The 19,055-nt window shown below is 48.2% G+C and overlaps 2 gene segments (V, D, J or C); both read left to right on the top strand.

Annotated features, from left to right (window-relative positions):
• The window catches only part of LOC114611830, a 10,094-nt gene extending 4,169 nt beyond the window's left edge, over positions 1-5,925 (top strand). Inside the window, 6 exon segments of the C gene segment in view lie at positions 1,793-2,107; positions 2,226-2,564; positions 2,841-3,158; positions 3,267-3,599; positions 5,415-5,530; positions 5,649-5,925. Coding sequence covers positions 1,793-2,107; positions 2,226-2,564; positions 2,841-3,158; positions 3,267-3,599; positions 5,415-5,530; positions 5,649-5,657 — 1,430 coding nt within the window.
• LOC114611832 overlaps positions 1-18,489 on the top strand; it is a 23,054-nt gene extending 4,565 nt beyond the window's left edge. Inside the window, 5 exon segments of the C gene segment in view lie at positions 8,104-8,388; positions 8,760-8,864; positions 10,470-10,793; positions 17,464-17,621; positions 17,906-18,489. Of these exon segments, the coding sequence occupies positions 8,124-8,388; positions 8,760-8,864; positions 10,470-10,793; positions 17,464-17,621; positions 17,906-17,914 (861 nt within the window).
• Positions 18,490-19,055: the final 566 nt, after the last annotated feature.

The raw sequence follows: 19,055 nt of genomic DNA, 5'->3' as shown, positions 1-19,055 counted from the left end.
GCTGGGCTGAGCTGGGCTGGGGTGAGCTGAGCTGGGCTGAGCTGAGTTGGGGTGAGCTGAGCTGGGTTAGAGTGAGCTGAGCTGTGCTAAGCTAAGTTGGGTGATCTGAGCAGGATTGAGCTGAGTTGAGCTGGCTGAACAGAACTGGGATGAATTAGGCTAAATGAGCTGGGGTGAGCTGAGCTGGGCTGGGGTAGGTGTGCTGAGCTGAGTTGGTTGATCTGAGCAGGATTGAGCTGAGCTGGAAGGATCTGAATTGGAGTCGCTTAGCTGGGTTCAGCTGACTGGGGTGAGTTGAGCTGGCTGAACAGAGCTGGGGTGAGCTGGAGTGAGCTGTACTCCAGTGAGCTGGGATGAGGTGGGCTGGGAGGAGATCAGCTGAACTGGGCCAGCTGACATGGATCGTGTGAGGCTGAGCTAGGGTGAGCTGGGCCAGCCGATGAGCTAAGCTTGAACGAACAGGCCTGAGCTGGACTCATGTGCTAGTCTCAGCTGGGCTGGATGAGCTGGTGTCGGACGATCTGGACTGAACTGGGCTAGCTGATGGGACGAGCTAGGTTGAACTGGGCTCAGATGAGTTAGGCTGGGCAGGGCTTGGTTGGGGTGGCTTGGGGTGAGCTGGGATCAGCTGGATTTGGGTGAGCTACCATGAACGGGGCAGAGATGGCCCGGGAGAATATGAATTGAGCTGAACTGAGTGCAGCTGGGATAGGATAAACTGGGTTGAGCTAAGAATGAATTTAGCTCCCTGAGTTGTGCTAAACTAAGCTGTGATAAACTGGGCATTATCAGGATTGAGAGGAGCCAGGCTGAACTGTGCTGAAGCTGGCCTGCTGCTGGGCTGGCATAGCTGAGTTCAACTTAGATGAGGGAGGATGAGCTGGGCTGAGCAAGGCTAGCCTGCTTGAGCTGAGATGAACTAACCTAGCCTGAGCTAGACCAGCCTGGGCCGAGTTAAGATCAATGGGGAGTGTATAGGGGTACAGGATAAACTAAGATGAGTTAAGCTAGCTGAGCTAACCTGAGATAAGGTATGGAGACCTGAGCTGAGCCAGAAAGAGGTGTGCTGGCTAACCTTAACTGGGCTGAAATAATTTAACTAGCCTGAGATGGGCAGGTCTAGGATTTAATGAGCCAAACTGGAATGAACTGAACGAGTTTCACCAATCCTGCACCAGTTAGGCTAGGACCTTGTTCTAGGCAGACGGAGTGATACGGTGGAGCTTCAAGATGATTCCATAAGAGTTCCCCTCCCCCATCATAACCCACCTTCCTTCTACCCTATGCCTGACTAGTGTGTAAATCAAAGATTTGTGTGCTGATTGAGAAGCCTGAACCACCTCCCCCCACCACCACCAACGCTGCAGCCACCATCTACCTGTTACTTTGGAATGAGAACAGTTCTCTCAGTCAACGTCTCAGAGGGAAGCAAAGCAGGGCAGGCCCAAGGTTATTTGAGAAACCAGAATCTAGGCCTGTCCGTGAGAGCAGGTGTTCATGCCCCTGGAGCTGGCTGATGATGGCTGAAGGGCCAGATCTACCTACTCTAGAGGTATCTCTCCCTGTCTGTGAAGGCTTCCAAGATCATGTTCCTGCGGCTAGAAGGCAGCTCCACAGCCCTGCTGCAGCTTTGTCCCGTAGACCAGGTTCACCTACTATCATATCTAGCCCTGCCTGCCTTGAGAGCAGCAACACAGAGACAGCAGAGTGTAGAGAGATCTCCTGACTGGCAGGAGGCAAGAGAACAGATTCTTACCCCTCCATTTCTCTTTTATTCCTCTCTGGTCCTCAGAGAGTGAGTCCTCCCCAACTGTCTTCCCCCTCGTCTCCTGCGAGAGCCCCCTGTCCGATGAGAATTTGGTGGCCATGGGCTGCCTGGCCCGGGACTTCCTGCCCAGCTCCGTTTCCTTCTCCTGGAACTACCAGAACAACACTGAAGTCAAACAGGGTGTCAGAACCTTCCCAACACAGAGGACTGGGGAAAAGTACATAGCCACCTCGCAGGTGTTGCTTTCTCCCAAGAATGTCCTTGAAGGTTCAGATGAATACCTGGTATGCAAAATCCTCCATGAAGGCAGAAACAAAGATCTGCACGTGCCCATCCCAGGTAAGAACCAACCCCTCGAAGCAGGGGGCGGGAGGGCAAGGGCCCAGGCCTGGTCCAAAGGGAGCAGTGGGTTGGGGCTTAGGCCAAGCTGAGCTCACACCTTGACCTTTCATTCCAGTTATCACAGAGATGACCCCCAACATAAGCGTGTTCATTCCACCACGAGATGCCTTCTCGGGCCCTGCGCCACGCAAGTCCAAACTCATCTGCGAGGCCACCAACTTCAGTCCCAAACAGATCACAGTGTCCTGGCTACAGGATGGGAAGCTGGTCAAATCCGGCTTCACTACAGATCCGGTGACTGTGGAGGGCAAAGGAGCCAGGCCCCAAACCTACAAGGTCATAAGCACACTGACCATCTCTGAAAGCGACTGGCTGAACCTGAGTGTGTACACCTGCCGCGTGGATCACAGGGGTCTCACCTTCTGGAAGAACGTGTCCTCCACCTGTGCTGCCAGTGAGTGGCCTGTGCTAAGCCCAGTGCCTAGCCCTCCCAGACTAGGGCAGCCCTCCTACAATTATGGCCAATGCAACCCAGACATGGTCATTTGCTCCTTGAGCCTTGGTTCCCCCAGAGTGGCCAAGGGCAAGGATGAGCAGTAGACAGCAGGGGAGTGAGAGTTGGCTGGAGGGACCAGCATCTTCCCTTAAGCAGGTTTGGGAGGTAGAGACTATGTGGTTTTTTTCACAACTTGACATGTCACAACCTGACACAGTGTTCTCTTGGCTGCAGGTCCTTCCACAGACATTCTAGCCTTCACCATTCCCCCCTCCTTTGCCGATATCTTTCTCACCAAGTCTGCTAAGCTGTCCTGTCTGGTCACAAACCTGGCAACCTATGACACCCTGAATATCTCCTGGGCTTCTAAAAGTGGTGAACCACTGGAAACCAAGATTAAAATCATGGAAAGCCACCCCAATGGTACCTTCAGTGCTGTGGGTGTGGCTAGTGTTTGTGTGGAAGACTGGGATAACAGGAAGGAGTTTGTATGCACTGTGACTCACAGGGATCTGCCTTCACCACAGAAGAAAGTCATCTCAAAACCCAATGGTAGGTATTCCCCCTTTCCCTTCCCCTCCAATTCCAGGGCCCTTCTTGTACCTCATGGGGAGGGCATGTCCCCTTCCACCTTATCCTCACTACTGTCTTCACTTACAGAGGTGGCCAAACATCCACCTGCTGTGTACCTGCTGCCACCAGCCCGTGAGCAACTGGTCCTGAGGGAGTCGGCCACAGTCACCTGCCTGGTGAAGGGCTTCTCTCCAGCAGACATCTTTGTGCAGTGGCTTCAGAGAGGGCAACCCTTGCCCTCAGAGAAGTATGTGACCAGTGCCCCGATGCCAGAGCCCGGGGCCCCAGGCTTCTACTTTACCCACAGCATCTTGACTGTGACAGAGGAGGAATGGAACTCCGGAGAGACCTACACCTGTGTTGTAGGCCACGAGGCTCTACCACACATGGTGACCGAGAGGACCGTGGACAAGTCCACTGGTAAACCCACACTGTACAATGTATCCCTGATCATGTCTGACACAGGCGGCACCTGCTATTGACCATGCTAGTGCTCACCCAGGCAGGCCCTGGGGGGGGGTCCAGTTGCTCTGTGTATGCAAACTAACCATGTCAGAGTGAGATGTTGCATTTTATAAAAATTAGAAATAAAAAAAAAATCCATTCAAAGGTCGCTGGTTTTGATTGTACAATGCTCGTGCCTGCTGGGGCGACTGTTGTGTTATGCTTGCTCTGCACACACCCTGCATTCTTGCCTCTCTACCTTGCCAGTTACCTCCTTGTGTGTGAACCCAGAAAGGCTCACAACAGACAAGAGTGTGAACATGCCATCCCTCCAGCTATTTCTAGATATATGGCTGAAAGCTTGCCTACCATGCACATGAATGGACACACATGCATTTATACACAGATATAGAAGTACACATACATATGTGTAGACACATGCACAAACGTGTATTCATGGACACACAGACAAAAGTACAAACATATGCACGTGAGTTCATGCACACATGTATGCATGGACACTTATGAATGCCTTCAGAGACAAACAGGCATAGACACACAACCACACACAGAAACAGATACCAACACACGTGGTCATGTGTACACAGAAACAGACTATAGACAAATACAGACAAATGAACTACATAGACACAAAAACATGCATACACACACATGTACAGAAACATCTTGACATGTGTACACTAACATATAGACAAGCATGGCAGAGAGATACACCTGAACTCTGACCAGGGCCATAATCTCCAGAGCTCAGGGCTCAAAGAGCCCACACTAGGCTGGGTCACTGACACTCCTCAGGAGCCCACTCTATGATTAGGGGAGATAACTCCAGGAACAAAGTGTGTCTTTCTGTCTCAACACCATGGGGCAGGAGATATTCCACTAACCACGCATGACAGTAAGTTAGCCTTGACTGTGTCTCCATTAATAGAACACAACAGAAGACCAACATGAGGGTACCTAACTCACTCACACCCACTCTGTTCTCCAGTCCAGAATGCAGAAGACATAATGCAATTATCCAAAAGAAGCTGAGATACACAAACACACACACACACACACACACACACACACATGCAAGCAAGGGGCCTCTGTAAGGAGTCATCACCCAATAACACTGCCTCTTTGGGCTCATATCCTGGACATTCTTCATATCCATTTGGGGCCTGGGCTTAGATATCCCCAAGGGCTCATCTTAACAGGAGTCAGAGATCCCAATAAGTACCCTAGTCCCACAGCCTCCCTCAGGTAACTGTCTGTCTATCTCTTGGTACTAAGACCCAACATTGCTGGCAGGGGTAGGTCAAGCAACACACGGGAACTCTGATCAAAGAGAGTCATGAGATGCCTGGGTCCTTCAGGAAGTAAGGAGGGAGAGCCTCTGGTATCCCTGCTCTTATTCCCAAAGCCCAGGAGATAGGGAAACCTGCTCTAACTTCTCAGTCTAAACAGCCTCCGTGGTGCCACCTGCTCAGAGAAAGTCCAGAGCACACCAATATCATTATGCCAAAGTTCCTGAGTCTTCCTTTACCCATGTCCATATGCTGCATCTGTCTTGCTTGCTCTGCTGCCCCAGGCTCCTGGGACAAGGCTCCAAGTTAGTGTGTCCTCCAGCTTGACCTGTGCTGGGCCTCTGTCTAGCTTGAGCTATTAGGGGGACCAGCCAATACTCACTAAGATTCTCCAGAACCAACAGGATACCCCCAACCCTCAGGCAAATGCTCAATCACCCCAAGGCTTGGCTTGACCCTCCCTCTGCATGTCCCTTCACAGAGGGGGAGGTGAATGCTGAGGAGGAAGGCTTTGAGAACCTATGGACTACCGCCTCCACCTTCATCGTCCTCTTCCTCCTGAGCCTCTTCTACAGCACCACTGTCACCCTGTTCAAGGTAGTGTGGTTCTGGGGCTGATGACACAGGGCAGGGACAGGGAGTCACCAGTCCTCACTGCCTCTACCTCTACTCCCTACCAGTGGACAGCAATTCACACTGTCTCTGTCACCTGCAGGTGAAATGACTCTCAGCATGGAAGGACATCAGAGACCAAGAGACTCTCCCACGGGGACACTACCTCTGGGCCTGGGTACCTGCCTGTATGACTCATAAACTAATTCTCGAATCTTTCCTGTGTTGCCCTCCAGCTTTGATCTCTGAGATGGGCTTCTTTCTAGACTGACCAAAGACTTTTTTGTCAACTTGTGCAACCTGAAGCAATGTCTGGACCACAGACAGCTGTGCTGTATACAAACATCACTGGGAAATAAATACTTTATCTTGTGAACCCACTTTATTGTGAAAGAATTTGTTCTGTTTTCAAACCTTTCCTGCGGTGTTGGCATCCCAAGGATTATCGGAATAGAGCTTGGGAACTGGAAATGGAGTGGTCTGATGGTGCTCAAGGGAGAAAGAGGGAAAGGAGATATGGAAAAAAGGAGACACACACACACACACACACACAGAGAGAGAGAGAGAGAGACAGAGACAGAGACAGAGCTCTGACAGCAAAGTAAAACACAGGCAGCCAATGGGTAACACTCTGGTTTATCCACCCTAATGGAAGAAGGGAAGTAGGGCAGGGAAAATTCCAGGCCTGATCTCCCAAAAGCAACAGAATCTGGAAACTAGCCTCTAGCCTTAGGTCTCTGCTCTGTACCCCAGGCCACCATCTTGGGCTGGTGTTGCCCCTAGCTAGTGCAATACTTTGGGTCTTATGCTAAACCTTTGTGATATGTGGGTCATACCTTGGGGGAGTTGGCCGAGATCTCTTGGATGTTTGTACCCCTTCTGCGACATTGACAAGCCCTAGAGGTTAGTCAATAACTCGAGGACTACAGGACTCAAACTCTCTGTCTATAACAACTGCTGTATGACTATATGAAGAAACAGAATAGAGATGCTGTAGTCACTGAGGAGAGATAAAGGCCTGCTCACAGAGCAAGAATGGAAAGGAGAGGGAGGCAGGTCATGGACTTCAGTTCAGAGAAGGAAGCACAGCAAATACAAGGTGTGGGCCATGCTGGGTACTCCCTTGTTCATCATGTGGACAGCCAGTGGAGCCCATAGACATGGGAAGCCCAGGTTAGCTGGCTACATTGAGAGGACAACCTGGGAGCAGAGCATGGGAGAAACCATCAGACTGTGGGAGGGAACTGTGTAGATGCCAGGGTCCTAAAGAGAGACTTTAAATAAGTGTGTGGGGTAGCACCTTGGTGATAGTCCCTTTCTGAGTTGGGATTCTAGTGAGTAGCTGCAGGATGCAGAGAGCATCAAGCATCTATTGGGAAGCCACTGTAGAGATGATAGGGTCCATCACCAAATCCTGGATATATTTTAGGCATTCACCTCAATACCCTACTTCTCATATCAGCATCTGTTTTAGTTCCCCTGGGCTGCTGGGACAAAGTGCCACACGTGGCAGTTTGAGCAACAGAACTCTGTTCTTTCCCAGTTCTAGAGGCCAGGAGTCTGAGCTACAGCAAGCTGATGTCCTCTGTGCCACAGGGAGAATGTGTCACCGACTTCTAGCTCTGAAGCCATAGCATTTGACCAATCCTTGTCTTCTGGCACCAACACCCCAGTCACTGTATGTCCTTTGAACCTACTGTCATGTTTCTAGAACCCAGTCCTACTGGGTCTGATGCCCACCCTAATTCAGCATGAGTTCATCTCCACTAGATTCCACCCACCATGACCTCAGAGCTAGAAGTCTGTGACACATTCTCCCTGAGGCACAGAGGACATCAGCCTGCTGTAGCCCACACTCCTGGCCTCTAGAACTGGGAAAAAACAGAGTTCTGTTGCTCAAACTGCCACGTGTGGCACTTTGCCCCAGCAGCCCAAGGAAACTAACATAGATGTTGATATATGACATAGGGTGCAGAAGAGACTCTGGAATTGGGTGATACACCCTGATATCCACACATGGATGCTGGTATTCTGTGCTTAGAACTTCTGCATGCAAGTCTGTGAGGGAGTCACAGGTCTACACCCATATCCTTCGCTTGTCTCTGGAATACTATAGAGTGGGACACTGAAAATATCTGACATCCCAGAACCTGAGAAGGAAGAGTAGCGCAGACAGAACCAAAGCATGGCTTGGGGAGAGGAGTCAGGCTGCTCTGCCCAGGTGCTCCAAGCTGTTCAAGGGGCTCTGAGAGTATAGAAGGCTTACTGTTTCTGTCAGAGTCACAGAAGAATTATATCCATGGGGGCAGGAGGGAATCATTGGTGCTTAGAAGAGTAGGAGGTAGGTCTCTTCCCAAAAAGCCTGAGGGGGTTTTAGAAAAAGATGATGGTCATAGAGAGACAGGATCCTGAAACTGGCCATAGGGCTTCAAAGCCCTTCTCCCCTGTCTACCTGGGACTGAGTCATTTTTATGCATATGGCAAGAAGAGTGATGTTGTTCAGACCTCACCTTCGTCCCCAGCTCCATATCCTCAGAACTTCACTATCTGTCTTGCAGGTCCTAGCAAAGAACCTGACATGTTCATCCTCTCGGGGTGCAAAGCCCCAGAGAGAAATGCACGTGTGGACCTGGGCTGTTTGGCAATTGGAACACAGCCAGGGAAGATCAGCTTGGATACACTGGCACCGAGTACAGTCAGATATGTCTTCCCCACCGAAAAGAGAGGAAGCAATTATACAATGAGCCTCTGGGTCTCTATTCTGGCCTCAGAAGTGAACATCACCCACAAATGCATCATAGATATCCCAGAGAAAAAGGTGGAAAAAACTTTCAAGTTGCCTGGTGAGTATCCCTGGGCCGTGCTGAATGATCTTGTGGGGCTTCCCATACCCACACTCAGCTAACCCCCCAAAGATTGACTGAAGCAAGACCTCCCCCACCTTTGATCCCTCCCCTTCCTTACCCTTCCTCCATTCATTCCCTCCCTTTTCTCAGCTGCTTTGTCAATGCAACATTTACATCCATACCTTGGAAACCCTGTACTAAATGTGCAAGGAGCTGGGTGTGTGAAGTCACAAGCTATGCATGGTCCCTTCCACACCAGTATCATTCCGTCCTGTGGCCTTCCTCTCTCACTGCATTCTGTTACCCTGGGCTCCTCAGAATACTCTACTCTCTCACTGTCACCTTTTGTCCATCTACTTTGACTCCAGAGTCATGGAATTCTCAGTCCTCCCAGAAAGCCACTCCAGCTCCCCAAGCAAAGGATCACACCACAGAAGCCATCAAAGCTACTGACACCAAAAGGGACATAAAAGGTAAGAAGTCCAGTGTGCCTTATGCCAACTCATCTGTTCAACCTTACACCTCATCCTCCCAGAAACCCTCCATGACTCTTTCTCTGAGTTGTCAATGTACATCCTAGTTAGAAAGGGTTACTAAAGTGACTTCTGTACCTATTGCAAGCCAGGCCCTATATCCAGGCACCAACAAATGCCACCACCTAACCCTGTGAAGCTGTTATCCCTTTTTGAGCTAATGCTAAACAGAGGAAGGACAAGCGCAAGAACCTACCTGGCTCATAGGACCTAAACTCTGTGTATCTGAGCCAAACTGTGAGATCCTCATGGATTCTATAGGCATATGACCAGACCAGACAGACAACAGGACATCTCTGAGATGCATAAGAATCTCATTAGAGGGCTAGGGACCATCACACCTAGACTTAAGGACTTATCCTACCCCACATGCTGTTCCCACCTTCTCATAACTATATTGTCTCACTGTATCGGTTCCTAACTGGTAAGTCTTACCCTTACCCATCAGCAACCTCAAGGAAAAAGTCCTAACTAGAAGTTCTGTTTGGAGAAGTTCCCGGTTTATGATTCTCCCAAGCCTGAGTTTATGATTCTCAACCTGTAGTGCACTGAGGACAAACCCAGATCCCCATGTAATAGAGTAAAGAGACAACATGTGGATTTATGGAAATACTTGCCAACCATACATCAAATTCTTGTGTTATAGGTGACCCTGGGACTACTCTAGATCTATGGCTTAGTAGCTATGTAAGCCTGGAAATGCAGATGTGAGTTTTAGAAGAATGTTCACGAACACAGAGAAAGCTATGACATCTAAGAACTTTCAAGAGGGTGGACCTGGTCTCTGCTAGATCAAGAACTAGAAACTGCCCACAGAGAGCACGAGGAAGGAATATTAATGGAAAGAAAGTCTCCCTTAGGACCTCCAAGGCCAGTGCCACTCTCAGAAGAGGAAGGCAGATGTCCTCACCTTTCAGGCTTAAGCAGGATCTGAGGGTTCCATGAGACAGCTCAGAACAGTCTCCATACCTCGGGGATAGCCACAGCACATAAGTACAAGAGAAGGAAGAATCCCCTGTTTCATCATCTCTACCTACTGATTCACTGGCAATGCCCCCTAACCTAAGCATACACACACACACACACACACACACACACACACACACACACACACACACAGCCTATCTAGCTAGGTTGGAAGATAGAAAGCCAAGGATTGGCCTGGCCTTCAGAATACAGAATAGAGGACACAGAATAAATGGGGTACCAAAGAAACCTATACTAAAGAGCCACACAGAAACAAAACATAGGTCTGTTCATCCTCAGGAGCTAGACAGTGATCAGGAGAATGTCTCCAGCATAGGTCTTTCCTCACCAAATCCTTGGGCCCCAAGCAAGGGCAGCCTTCTTTCCTAGATAAAACCTATTCCCACCCCACCCCAAGGCTGTCCAATGCTCCACCTAATCATATGTCCTTCCCCACAACAGTATTGAAGCCTAACTGTAGCCAGATAAGAAAGGGTATTTCCTCTGTCCTCTCACACATCTCTAGATACCTCCAGCCCAAGCATGACAAGATAGGCCTCTTATCACTTCTCCTTGCAGGGGCTATGGCACCCAGCAACCTCACTGTGAGCATCCTGACCACATCCAACCATCCTGAGATGTCATCTTGGCTCATGTGTGAAGTATCTGGCTTCTTCCCCGAAAATATCAACCTCATGTGGCTGAGTGCCCACAGTAAAAAGAACCTTATGAACTTTGTCACTGCACACTCCACCCAACAGCCTGAGGGTGGCAAGTACCAGACCTGGAGTGTCCTGAGACTACCAGCCACTCTGAGCCCTTCACTTGACACTTACACATGTGTGGTGGAACATGAGGCTTCCAAGACCAAGCTTAATGCCAGTAAGAGCCTGGAGATTCGTGGTAAGTCACAACTGGGTAAGAATGTCAAGCAAGCATAGCACTGGGTACCTATGATAGACAAATATTCCTGTTTGGGGAGAAGAGGTCTACATTTTCTCAATAAGAGGAACACTGTGCTTATCTGTTTCAGTTTAGAAGGCAGAACTACCTAACACTTCACCCTTTCTACCACACTTAACATTTTCTTTCAGTCCTCTTCTCTGTGGTGTTTACTGAATCCTGAAGAAAGTGATATAGATATTTATTTATTTTCTAGGGGCACTGTTCCCACAGAAACAGTCACTTATTATTTTATTAGCAGCTTGACCAAGTGTGAATTTCCCCCAGTAACCACTTCTGCTCACTGCGAGATGATGCTTCTCTCCATAAGTAAAGTTGAAAGCTGTGGGCATAAATGCAAATGCCTGCAATCCAATTTTACAAGTCCATGACATCCATTTAACAGACAATGGCAATTGCTTCTCTACTGGAGCCTATGAACTTCCCAGCCACAGGTTTTCCGTACTGCAGAGCAGAGCTCAAATCCACTAGGAAAGAAGTTGGTTGTGCCCATAACACTATTGTACCACTATTACGCCAGCAAGCGTATCTTACATAGCAAGACAATTAGTGTAGCACTCAGAATCCATGCTCATGAGAGACTGTTGGCAACAGCCTATGTACTATCTCCCAGAGCTGGGAGAAAAAAAAAAAAAAAACAGCCAGCAGGAAGACAGCTTCTACCTTAGTCCTAGCCCGTGTTCTGTATGTCTTACAGCCAAAGTTTGTGAAGTCTTTAGCCGTAGGAATTTACCATCTGCTTCTGGCATGCAAGTAAAATCAACGGCGATAACTTTTGTGACTTGTGGCTCCTTAGGGGCCTCCCTGGACAATAATTCATGCAGAGGTAGCCCAGCTCTGCCATTGGGGCTTCCATTAAACAAACTGGATTGAGGGACTGTCTTTTTCCACCTGCACACAGTGCTTCCTATGTTTTAAGTCTTAATGAGTCACTGGGTTTTTTTTTTCTATCAACCCAGCCACTATAGGGCTGTAAGGCAGGTGGAAGCATCATTGGCTCCAGCTGTTCTCAGTCACGCTCTTCCTATCAATGTTTGTGAAACGACTGCCCCTTTTATTGTCAGTTTTCTATGGAAGCCTATGGATATCACTGGGCTGGGTAACACCCTTAATGGCAGCTTTTCCCACCGCTTGCTTATATAGAAATGCTTGGGAAAGGCCTGTGGGAGTATCCATGTAGGTGAGGGCACATTTGTATTCCTCACTTGAGAGGCTTAGGGCTTTATCAAGTCTGCCTGACCCATGGGACCAGTAGCCTCACATACTTGCCCATCACACATCCATGTGCTGATGTCATGAGCAAGAACAGACCTTGCCTGTGCGTGCAGCCGTGCAGAGGGTCAGAATATTTCATGAGAATGCCGGAAGCTCTCATTACTTTTGGCCTTCAAAGATTCGCAGCACAGAATTCGATTTTCTGTCAGGTTTTTTTTTTTCTCTAGAAACTTCGACTTAACACAAATCTTGCCACATTTTTTTTTTTGGCATAGCTTGTATAACACCCACTGTCTTCTCTCCCATCCTTTTTAAAAAATCCTCCCAAATGTTTCAGCACCTCGCACACCCTACTTGCACATCTTTCTAAATCATTCCTGCCTATCAGAGTCTCAGCTGCTCTTAAAGATCACATTCTATAACAAAGCTCAACCAAGTCACTGACATCTGAGTTAGTCCTGCTCAGCAGCCCCTCCTTAGCTTTCCATCCCTACCCGCTCCAGTGGGCACTGAACACCACTTCTCACATGTTTACATTTTTTTTTTGTTAAGACTTTAAATGACCTTTCAGTCCTATCTGATGTACCTCAGCCAGTAATAACTGAGTATCTCTCGTATCTGCAGGTTTTTGTCCGTGTTGTTTATATGCCAGGGAAAGCTGTTTAGCACAGGTCTAATTGGTATTCTGCTTCCCTCATAGTGGTGGCTGTTTCCTTTGAGTTAAAACATTCCCTCTTGGGGGGAGCTAGATGTTGAGGGAACAATTTTTCATGTGTTTCCTCAGATAAATGAAGTCTTTGTCTCAAAAGGGACAAAGGAGGGAGGATAAACGGTTCTACTTCTGATTCTCCACTTCATGATGCTGGTTCTAGCCTCTTCCATGTCTGGTGTCTCCAAGCTGTGAAGGAATCTGGCATGCTGTCCTCTCTTCAATTCCTTATCTCCTTCATGGGTTCCAAATTTTCAGATCACAGGAAAGCTCTTTAGCACAAACCTGATCTGTACTGTCTTTCCATTATCCCCTGCCAGCTCTGAGAGACAGCAAGCCAGCATCTCCATCAGTCTTTCTTTTTCCTTCAGAATCAGAGACCACTGTGGAAGGCAGCATCTGGGCTTCTTTTTCCCATTGTCTTCCTTCATTACACAGGCGAGATTTGCTGGGCAGACAGCTTAAGTCTTAATCGCACGCCTTAGCACACACTTGCTATGCCATCCCACGTGTACTATTTTCAAGGGTTGCAATATCTTCTCTCATCTGAAATCCATCCGAGTGAAACCACGTGTTACAGGTCCAATTCAAGAAGGCATGCCACCTCATACCATGTAAAAGAAGATGGTCAGCCAAGGGCTGTTCCCAAAAGCCTCCTCTCTCAGACAGCTCAGACTTTGGAGCAGGAGTTCCTATCACCCTAGCAGGGAGTAAACAACAACTACAACAGGAAGCATACCATCTCATACCATAAAAGATGCTAGCTTCTCTGATACCTTAGCCCTGAGGCAGGGAGTCCTCTGCCTCATTTCTTTCCCTTATCTGCTGGAGAGCCTACAGGACCAAGGGCCACTGTAAGCTTGACAAAAGCTTGGGGTTGAAAGGTTTCAGCTAGGCTTCACCTGAGGGGCCCTAAGTATGAATGTGGTAGGTATGGAACAGGCTGTGGGGGGCATCCTCGGGCATTATCATATCCAATCACGATGTGTGCCCCAGCATATCAACTTTAGGTAAGTCCTGTCCTCAGTGTGGCCTTCAGAGTCTAGGCCCAATTCAGCCACACTTCCCCACTTAGACTCTGGAAATGCCACAGTATGTCCACAACCTACACCCACCACATCCAGGTACACAAAACCGAGGGAGGGACCTAGGCGGCTGTAGCAATCACGTGAGGCCACGCCAGTATCAGCCAAGCTGCCAGTATACCAGCCTTAGCTTCAGGCTTTGAAAGCTTGGTCTATTGTCTATGCTTCAGAATCTTCTGGAAGCCTCAGGATCCTCAGGGTTCCAGCAGTGAGGAGGTCCTCCAGAGTTCATGGCTGTTTCTGGCTGCACTGCACTTGACTGAGAACAGAGGCTACAGCTCCTCTGCTTCTCATGGCCTACCTCCTGCCAGGTAGGGGAAGGCTGGAACCACTCCTCTCCCATGGTGCCTCAGTGCTGAAAGGAGCCTGGCCTGCATTTGCCTTTTGCATTTGCAAATTGGCCTTTTCCTTTCCCCTGTGGCATCACTTCCTCAAAGGACGCTAAGGTTTTCTCTTACTTGACTCCCTCAGGATCTCACTACAGATTTTCACAGATCACCCCTCAGAGCTCAAGTCAGACCGGCGTGAGTACCAATGTCCCACACTCACACAACAGGCTTGGGAAGCCTGCGCAAGCTCCGTAGTCATCTTCATTAGGTCGTTCCCACCTGCCTCTCTATCTCCTTCCCGGCTTCCCCCTTGTCCTGCCTGTTGGTCTCCCCCTACTCCGTGTTTCACATGTCACTGGGTAGATACATCTGCCTGAGTCCTACATAACACTTCTCCGTCACCTCAACTCCTGGGAGCAATAATGTTCTTTGTTCGGTCCACGAGCACCTCCTGACTCTCCCCTTGTCTCTGTGAAGCCAATTCTGCCCCTCCCACCCATCCATCACCCTGTTGTCAAGGCTCTCTCTTAAACACCCTGTTTTCTGCATAGATGTGGAAGAACATTTGATTAGGCACTTATGCCAGGGTGAAAGGAGAATGTCAAGTAAACGTTTAACATCTCAATTTTATTTAAAACTACTAGAGAGAGAACGGCTCAGCAAAGCTCAGAGAGACTAAATTCCCAGATGAGAGGAGATGGCTGCTTTATCCCATCCTAGGCACAGATAAACAGAGGGACATCTGTAATCACCAAGAAATCAGCCAAAATTTTAATAAACACCTTAGCTGCCAAGAGGGATGAGAACACAGAAGAGTCCTAAATTCCGAGCTAGTCACCACTCACCTAACCTCCCTCGTAGGATACTGCTAAGCAGGGAACACCTGGGAGCACAGTGTGGACGTAGCAAGAATGTCCATCTTGCACCAGCTTCAAGGCCTGCTGAATATAAGGGATATCCCAAAGCACCTAGAGCCAGAGGTCAACTATGATGCCCCCAGCTCCAGGACAGCTCAATTCCCAGTTCCAAAGAACAGGCCTCCGGTGCCTGGTAAATGAGAGGCCTGTATTTTACCCCGAGACTCTACAATCCACGTATATACAATACCTAGCATGCAGTCAGTAATTACGAGATACAAAAATGAACGAAATTAGACCTGAGGTGTGTAAAAGGTTGGGGAAGCATTCCTAGTTTCGCTTGCTACAAGAAGTCTCAGCACTTTGCAGGGTGTGAGCAGATCCCAGTCTCCCCCACTGGCAAGTCTTCTCAAAGCTGCTTCTGCTACTAGAGAACCCCCTCTCCCAGTTACGTTCCCATTTATCACTTATCTGAGTTTTCTCCATGATTCTAGGATGCTACCACCTCCTGCCTGAGTCAGATGGCCCTCCCAGGAGTCCTGATGGTCCTACCTTCCCCTGAGACTTTTCTATGTCTGGTTAGCTTATTTGCCTCTGAGTTAAGTTGCTTCATAGTACATGTGACAAGGAAAGTTGCTTTTCCACTTCTCAGTAAACTGTAGAGAAGCACTTCTGTAAATCACAGTGAGAAATGACCAATAAATGAAATGAACAAACACGAGCCTCTCTCACCTCTGTGGGATCCCTCCCAAGGCCTCCTGTGGATGCCTGAAACCATGAGTGTTCCTAAGTCATGTGTCACGTCAGCCATCAACCTGAGGCTGAGATGGATTCTGACTGACAGACAGTCAGACAGACAGGTGGACAGCTCGAAGCCTGGACAAAGGGAAGGCTGACATTTCAGGCAAAGCAAGAGCCTATCACCCTGTTCCAAAGTGTGAGATTTAAAACTGAGAACTTCTTGTTTAAAATATACTCAAAAACTTATAAAACATCAGTCAGGACTAGTCATAAAGCTTAAATTTGTTCAATAACCCTGAGAGTTACATAGATAAATAGATGATAGATAGATAGATAGATAGATAGATAGATAGATAGATAGATGATAGATAGATATTTATGTATATACATACATGTGTGTATATATGTTTGTGCATATGTGTATATATACATATATATATGTATAGATAGATGTTTGTGCATATACATATATGTGTATATATGTATGTTTGTGCATATGTGTATATACATATACATATATACGTAGATAGATAGATAGATAGATAGATAGATAGATAGATAGATACACAGACAGACAGACACACACACACAGAGAGAGAGAGAGAGAGATGTGAGAGTGTCAGATCCCCTGGAATTAAAGTTAAAAACAGTTATAAGCTGCCAAGTAGGCTTTCCAATTTCTGTTCTCCAACCATAGGTAATTGAAACTGGAAACTATGGATAAAAGAGACTTCTAAGTGTTTCTATTATGCTAAGATTCAGTGGTCTATAATATTCACGTAGTTTCACTTTGATACGGTGAAATGCCTTTAGGTCAACCCATCCACAGACTTCACAGTGACTCCAACCGAGCTTACATATAACTTCAAACAGCACTTGTGGAATGGACACCGAGGCAGCCCTGTGACCCATGGTGTTTTCCTTCATTTTTCCCACCTCCCTTGGACTTTGATGCCTTGAGTTGAGACATGCTTTCCGTGCAAACGTCTTTCCCTAGGTCTACACATCAGCTACCACCCTTTCTGACATCAGACCACACTTCAGTCTCCAGCTAGGATTTTCATCTGCATGCTTAGTTATGACATAACCATCTTTAACGTCTTCTAGTCTCTCCTATTACCTTTAGGATTAGGTTACCATGGCTAGGATGCTTTCCAATCTCTCCCTCCACTCGCAAAGGCTCAGGGCTCCTTCTGACTCTGGAGTAGTACCCTGTCCCAATGTGTCCACCATGAAAACTATTTTTTTCCTTAGAATTTTACTCCCCCTTCTCTGCCTTTTTCACGACACATCTTTCTGAGAAAGCTTACCTGGTCTGGCTGCTCTTTCTAGGTCTCCTTGAGTGGTAACCCACCTCCTGCACCATCCAGGTGGCAGTGATCTAGATTCATATCAGGTTTGGGCTCAGGTCTTCCAATTCCATGCAGACCAAAGAGACTCCAGGACCCAGCAGTCTGGGGCAGCAGTTGGGGGTAGAGTTCCGTGGGACAAAACCGTTAGTTGGCAGTTGGGACAGGAAGTGATAAGCACTAGCGAGAGAAGGGCATATGATCAACACGTTGCTGCTGGACGTAAAAGCTGTATCTTCAGGTTCAATGTTCAGGAGACCAGGATAATAAGGAACGGTCCTGCTGTAGGATGGAATCCATCTCATGAGCACTAGTTCTTCCCTAGGCATGGTCAACATCATCCCACACTCATGCATTAGGGATGAGCAGAGCGACAGCTACATGGACATAGAGGAGGAGAATGGCCTGTGGCCCACACTGTGCACCTTTGTGGCCCTCTTCCTGCTCACGCTGCTCTACAGTGGCTTTGTCACCTTCATCAAGGTGGGTCTCCAACCACCTCCTTCTGAACCCTTCCTGGGCATAAGTAAGATGCCCTTCTAGGGGTATTCTGAAACCCATTGCCCATTGGCACTTTTGGAGTGGCTGAGGGATGCGTCAGTAATTGGGGGGTGCTGAGGGATGCACCAGTAATGGGGGGGGGGCTGAGGGATGCACCAGTAGTTGGGAGGCCATGGACACTGCAAAGCTTCTGGGTCCTACGTAGCGCCTATGTTGCCCTGTTTCTCAGGCAACAGACTCTGTATGACCTCAGGGCTCTCTGACAGGTGAAGTAGACCAGGACAGCAGAATCCTGCAACTACAGAGGAAAGAGCTTTCCCTCAACATGAAGCCCACAAAGAAGATACCTTCTATGCAGAGAGAAGCTCCCGGCCCTCCTCTCAATCCCCGCCTTCCACCCAGCCTCCCAGACTCAAAATGCCTGGCATCCTTGGCTATAGGCAAAGCAGGTGTCCTGCTGCTCCAGCTATACTCATCCCTGTCCCCTGCCTCCCTCCAAGTCCCCATCATCCCATAAGCATGCTGTGGTTCACCCCACCTGCCTCCTGCTTATTTGTTTGTTTGTTTCTATGGTCTAAACATAAACTCAAAGCACATGAGATCTGAGGCAAACTGTGAAGAAGCCGCTAGGGAGGGGTAGCAGGGTCACACTGAAGAAAATTGTTCAGTGAATAAAGATACCCTCCTCTCACCTTAAACTCACAGTGGACTTCTCACATACACGTAAGCATATACACATATACGTGTTCACATCACAGTCAAACACAGTGTATACACACGAATGATAACACAGGCAGATATGCATGGGTGCATGAGCATACCTACTCATATGCACACAAATTCACACCAGGGCCTTAGGTGACAGGAATGGGGACTGTGGTCATTTGAATAAGAATGGTCCCATAGGCTCATATAGTCAAATGCTTAGTAACTAGGGAGTGGAACTCTTTGATAGAATTAGAAGGATTAAGAGGCGTGTCCTTGTTGTAGGAAGTATGTGTCACTAGAACACAGGTAAGCTTTCAGGTTTCAAAAGCTCCTGTCAGGACCGGTGTCTCTCTGTCCCTCTGTCTCTCTGTCTCTGTCTCTCTTCAGAACTCTAGGTCATTTCTCCAGCACCATGTCCACTGGCATGCCACCATGCTCCCCACCATGATGACAATGAACTAACCTCTGAAACTGTTACCAAGCCTCAATTAAATGCTTTCTTTTATAAGAATTGTTGTGGCCATGGTGTCTCTTCGTAGCAATGGAACAGTGACAGGGAATACTCCACATGCAAATTCCTAGCTTGTTCTGACTCCTCATCTTACTACCTATAAAAGACCCTGAGTCCCTATATTGCCACTTCCTCCATCACGAACATTGACAGTACACGCCTACCTAAACTGAGATAGGTCGACAAAAGCAGATATG

Source organism: Grammomys surdaster, unplaced genomic scaffold (genome assembly GCF_004785775.1).
Source record: "Grammomys surdaster isolate TR1022 unplaced genomic scaffold, NIH_TR_1.0 126127, whole genome shotgun sequence".
In the NCBI taxonomy this organism is placed as follows: Eukaryota; Metazoa; Chordata; class Mammalia; order Rodentia; family Muridae; genus Grammomys; species Grammomys surdaster.
Note: the sequence above shows the minus strand (reverse complement) of the source record. Positions and strands in the feature narration are given on the sequence as shown.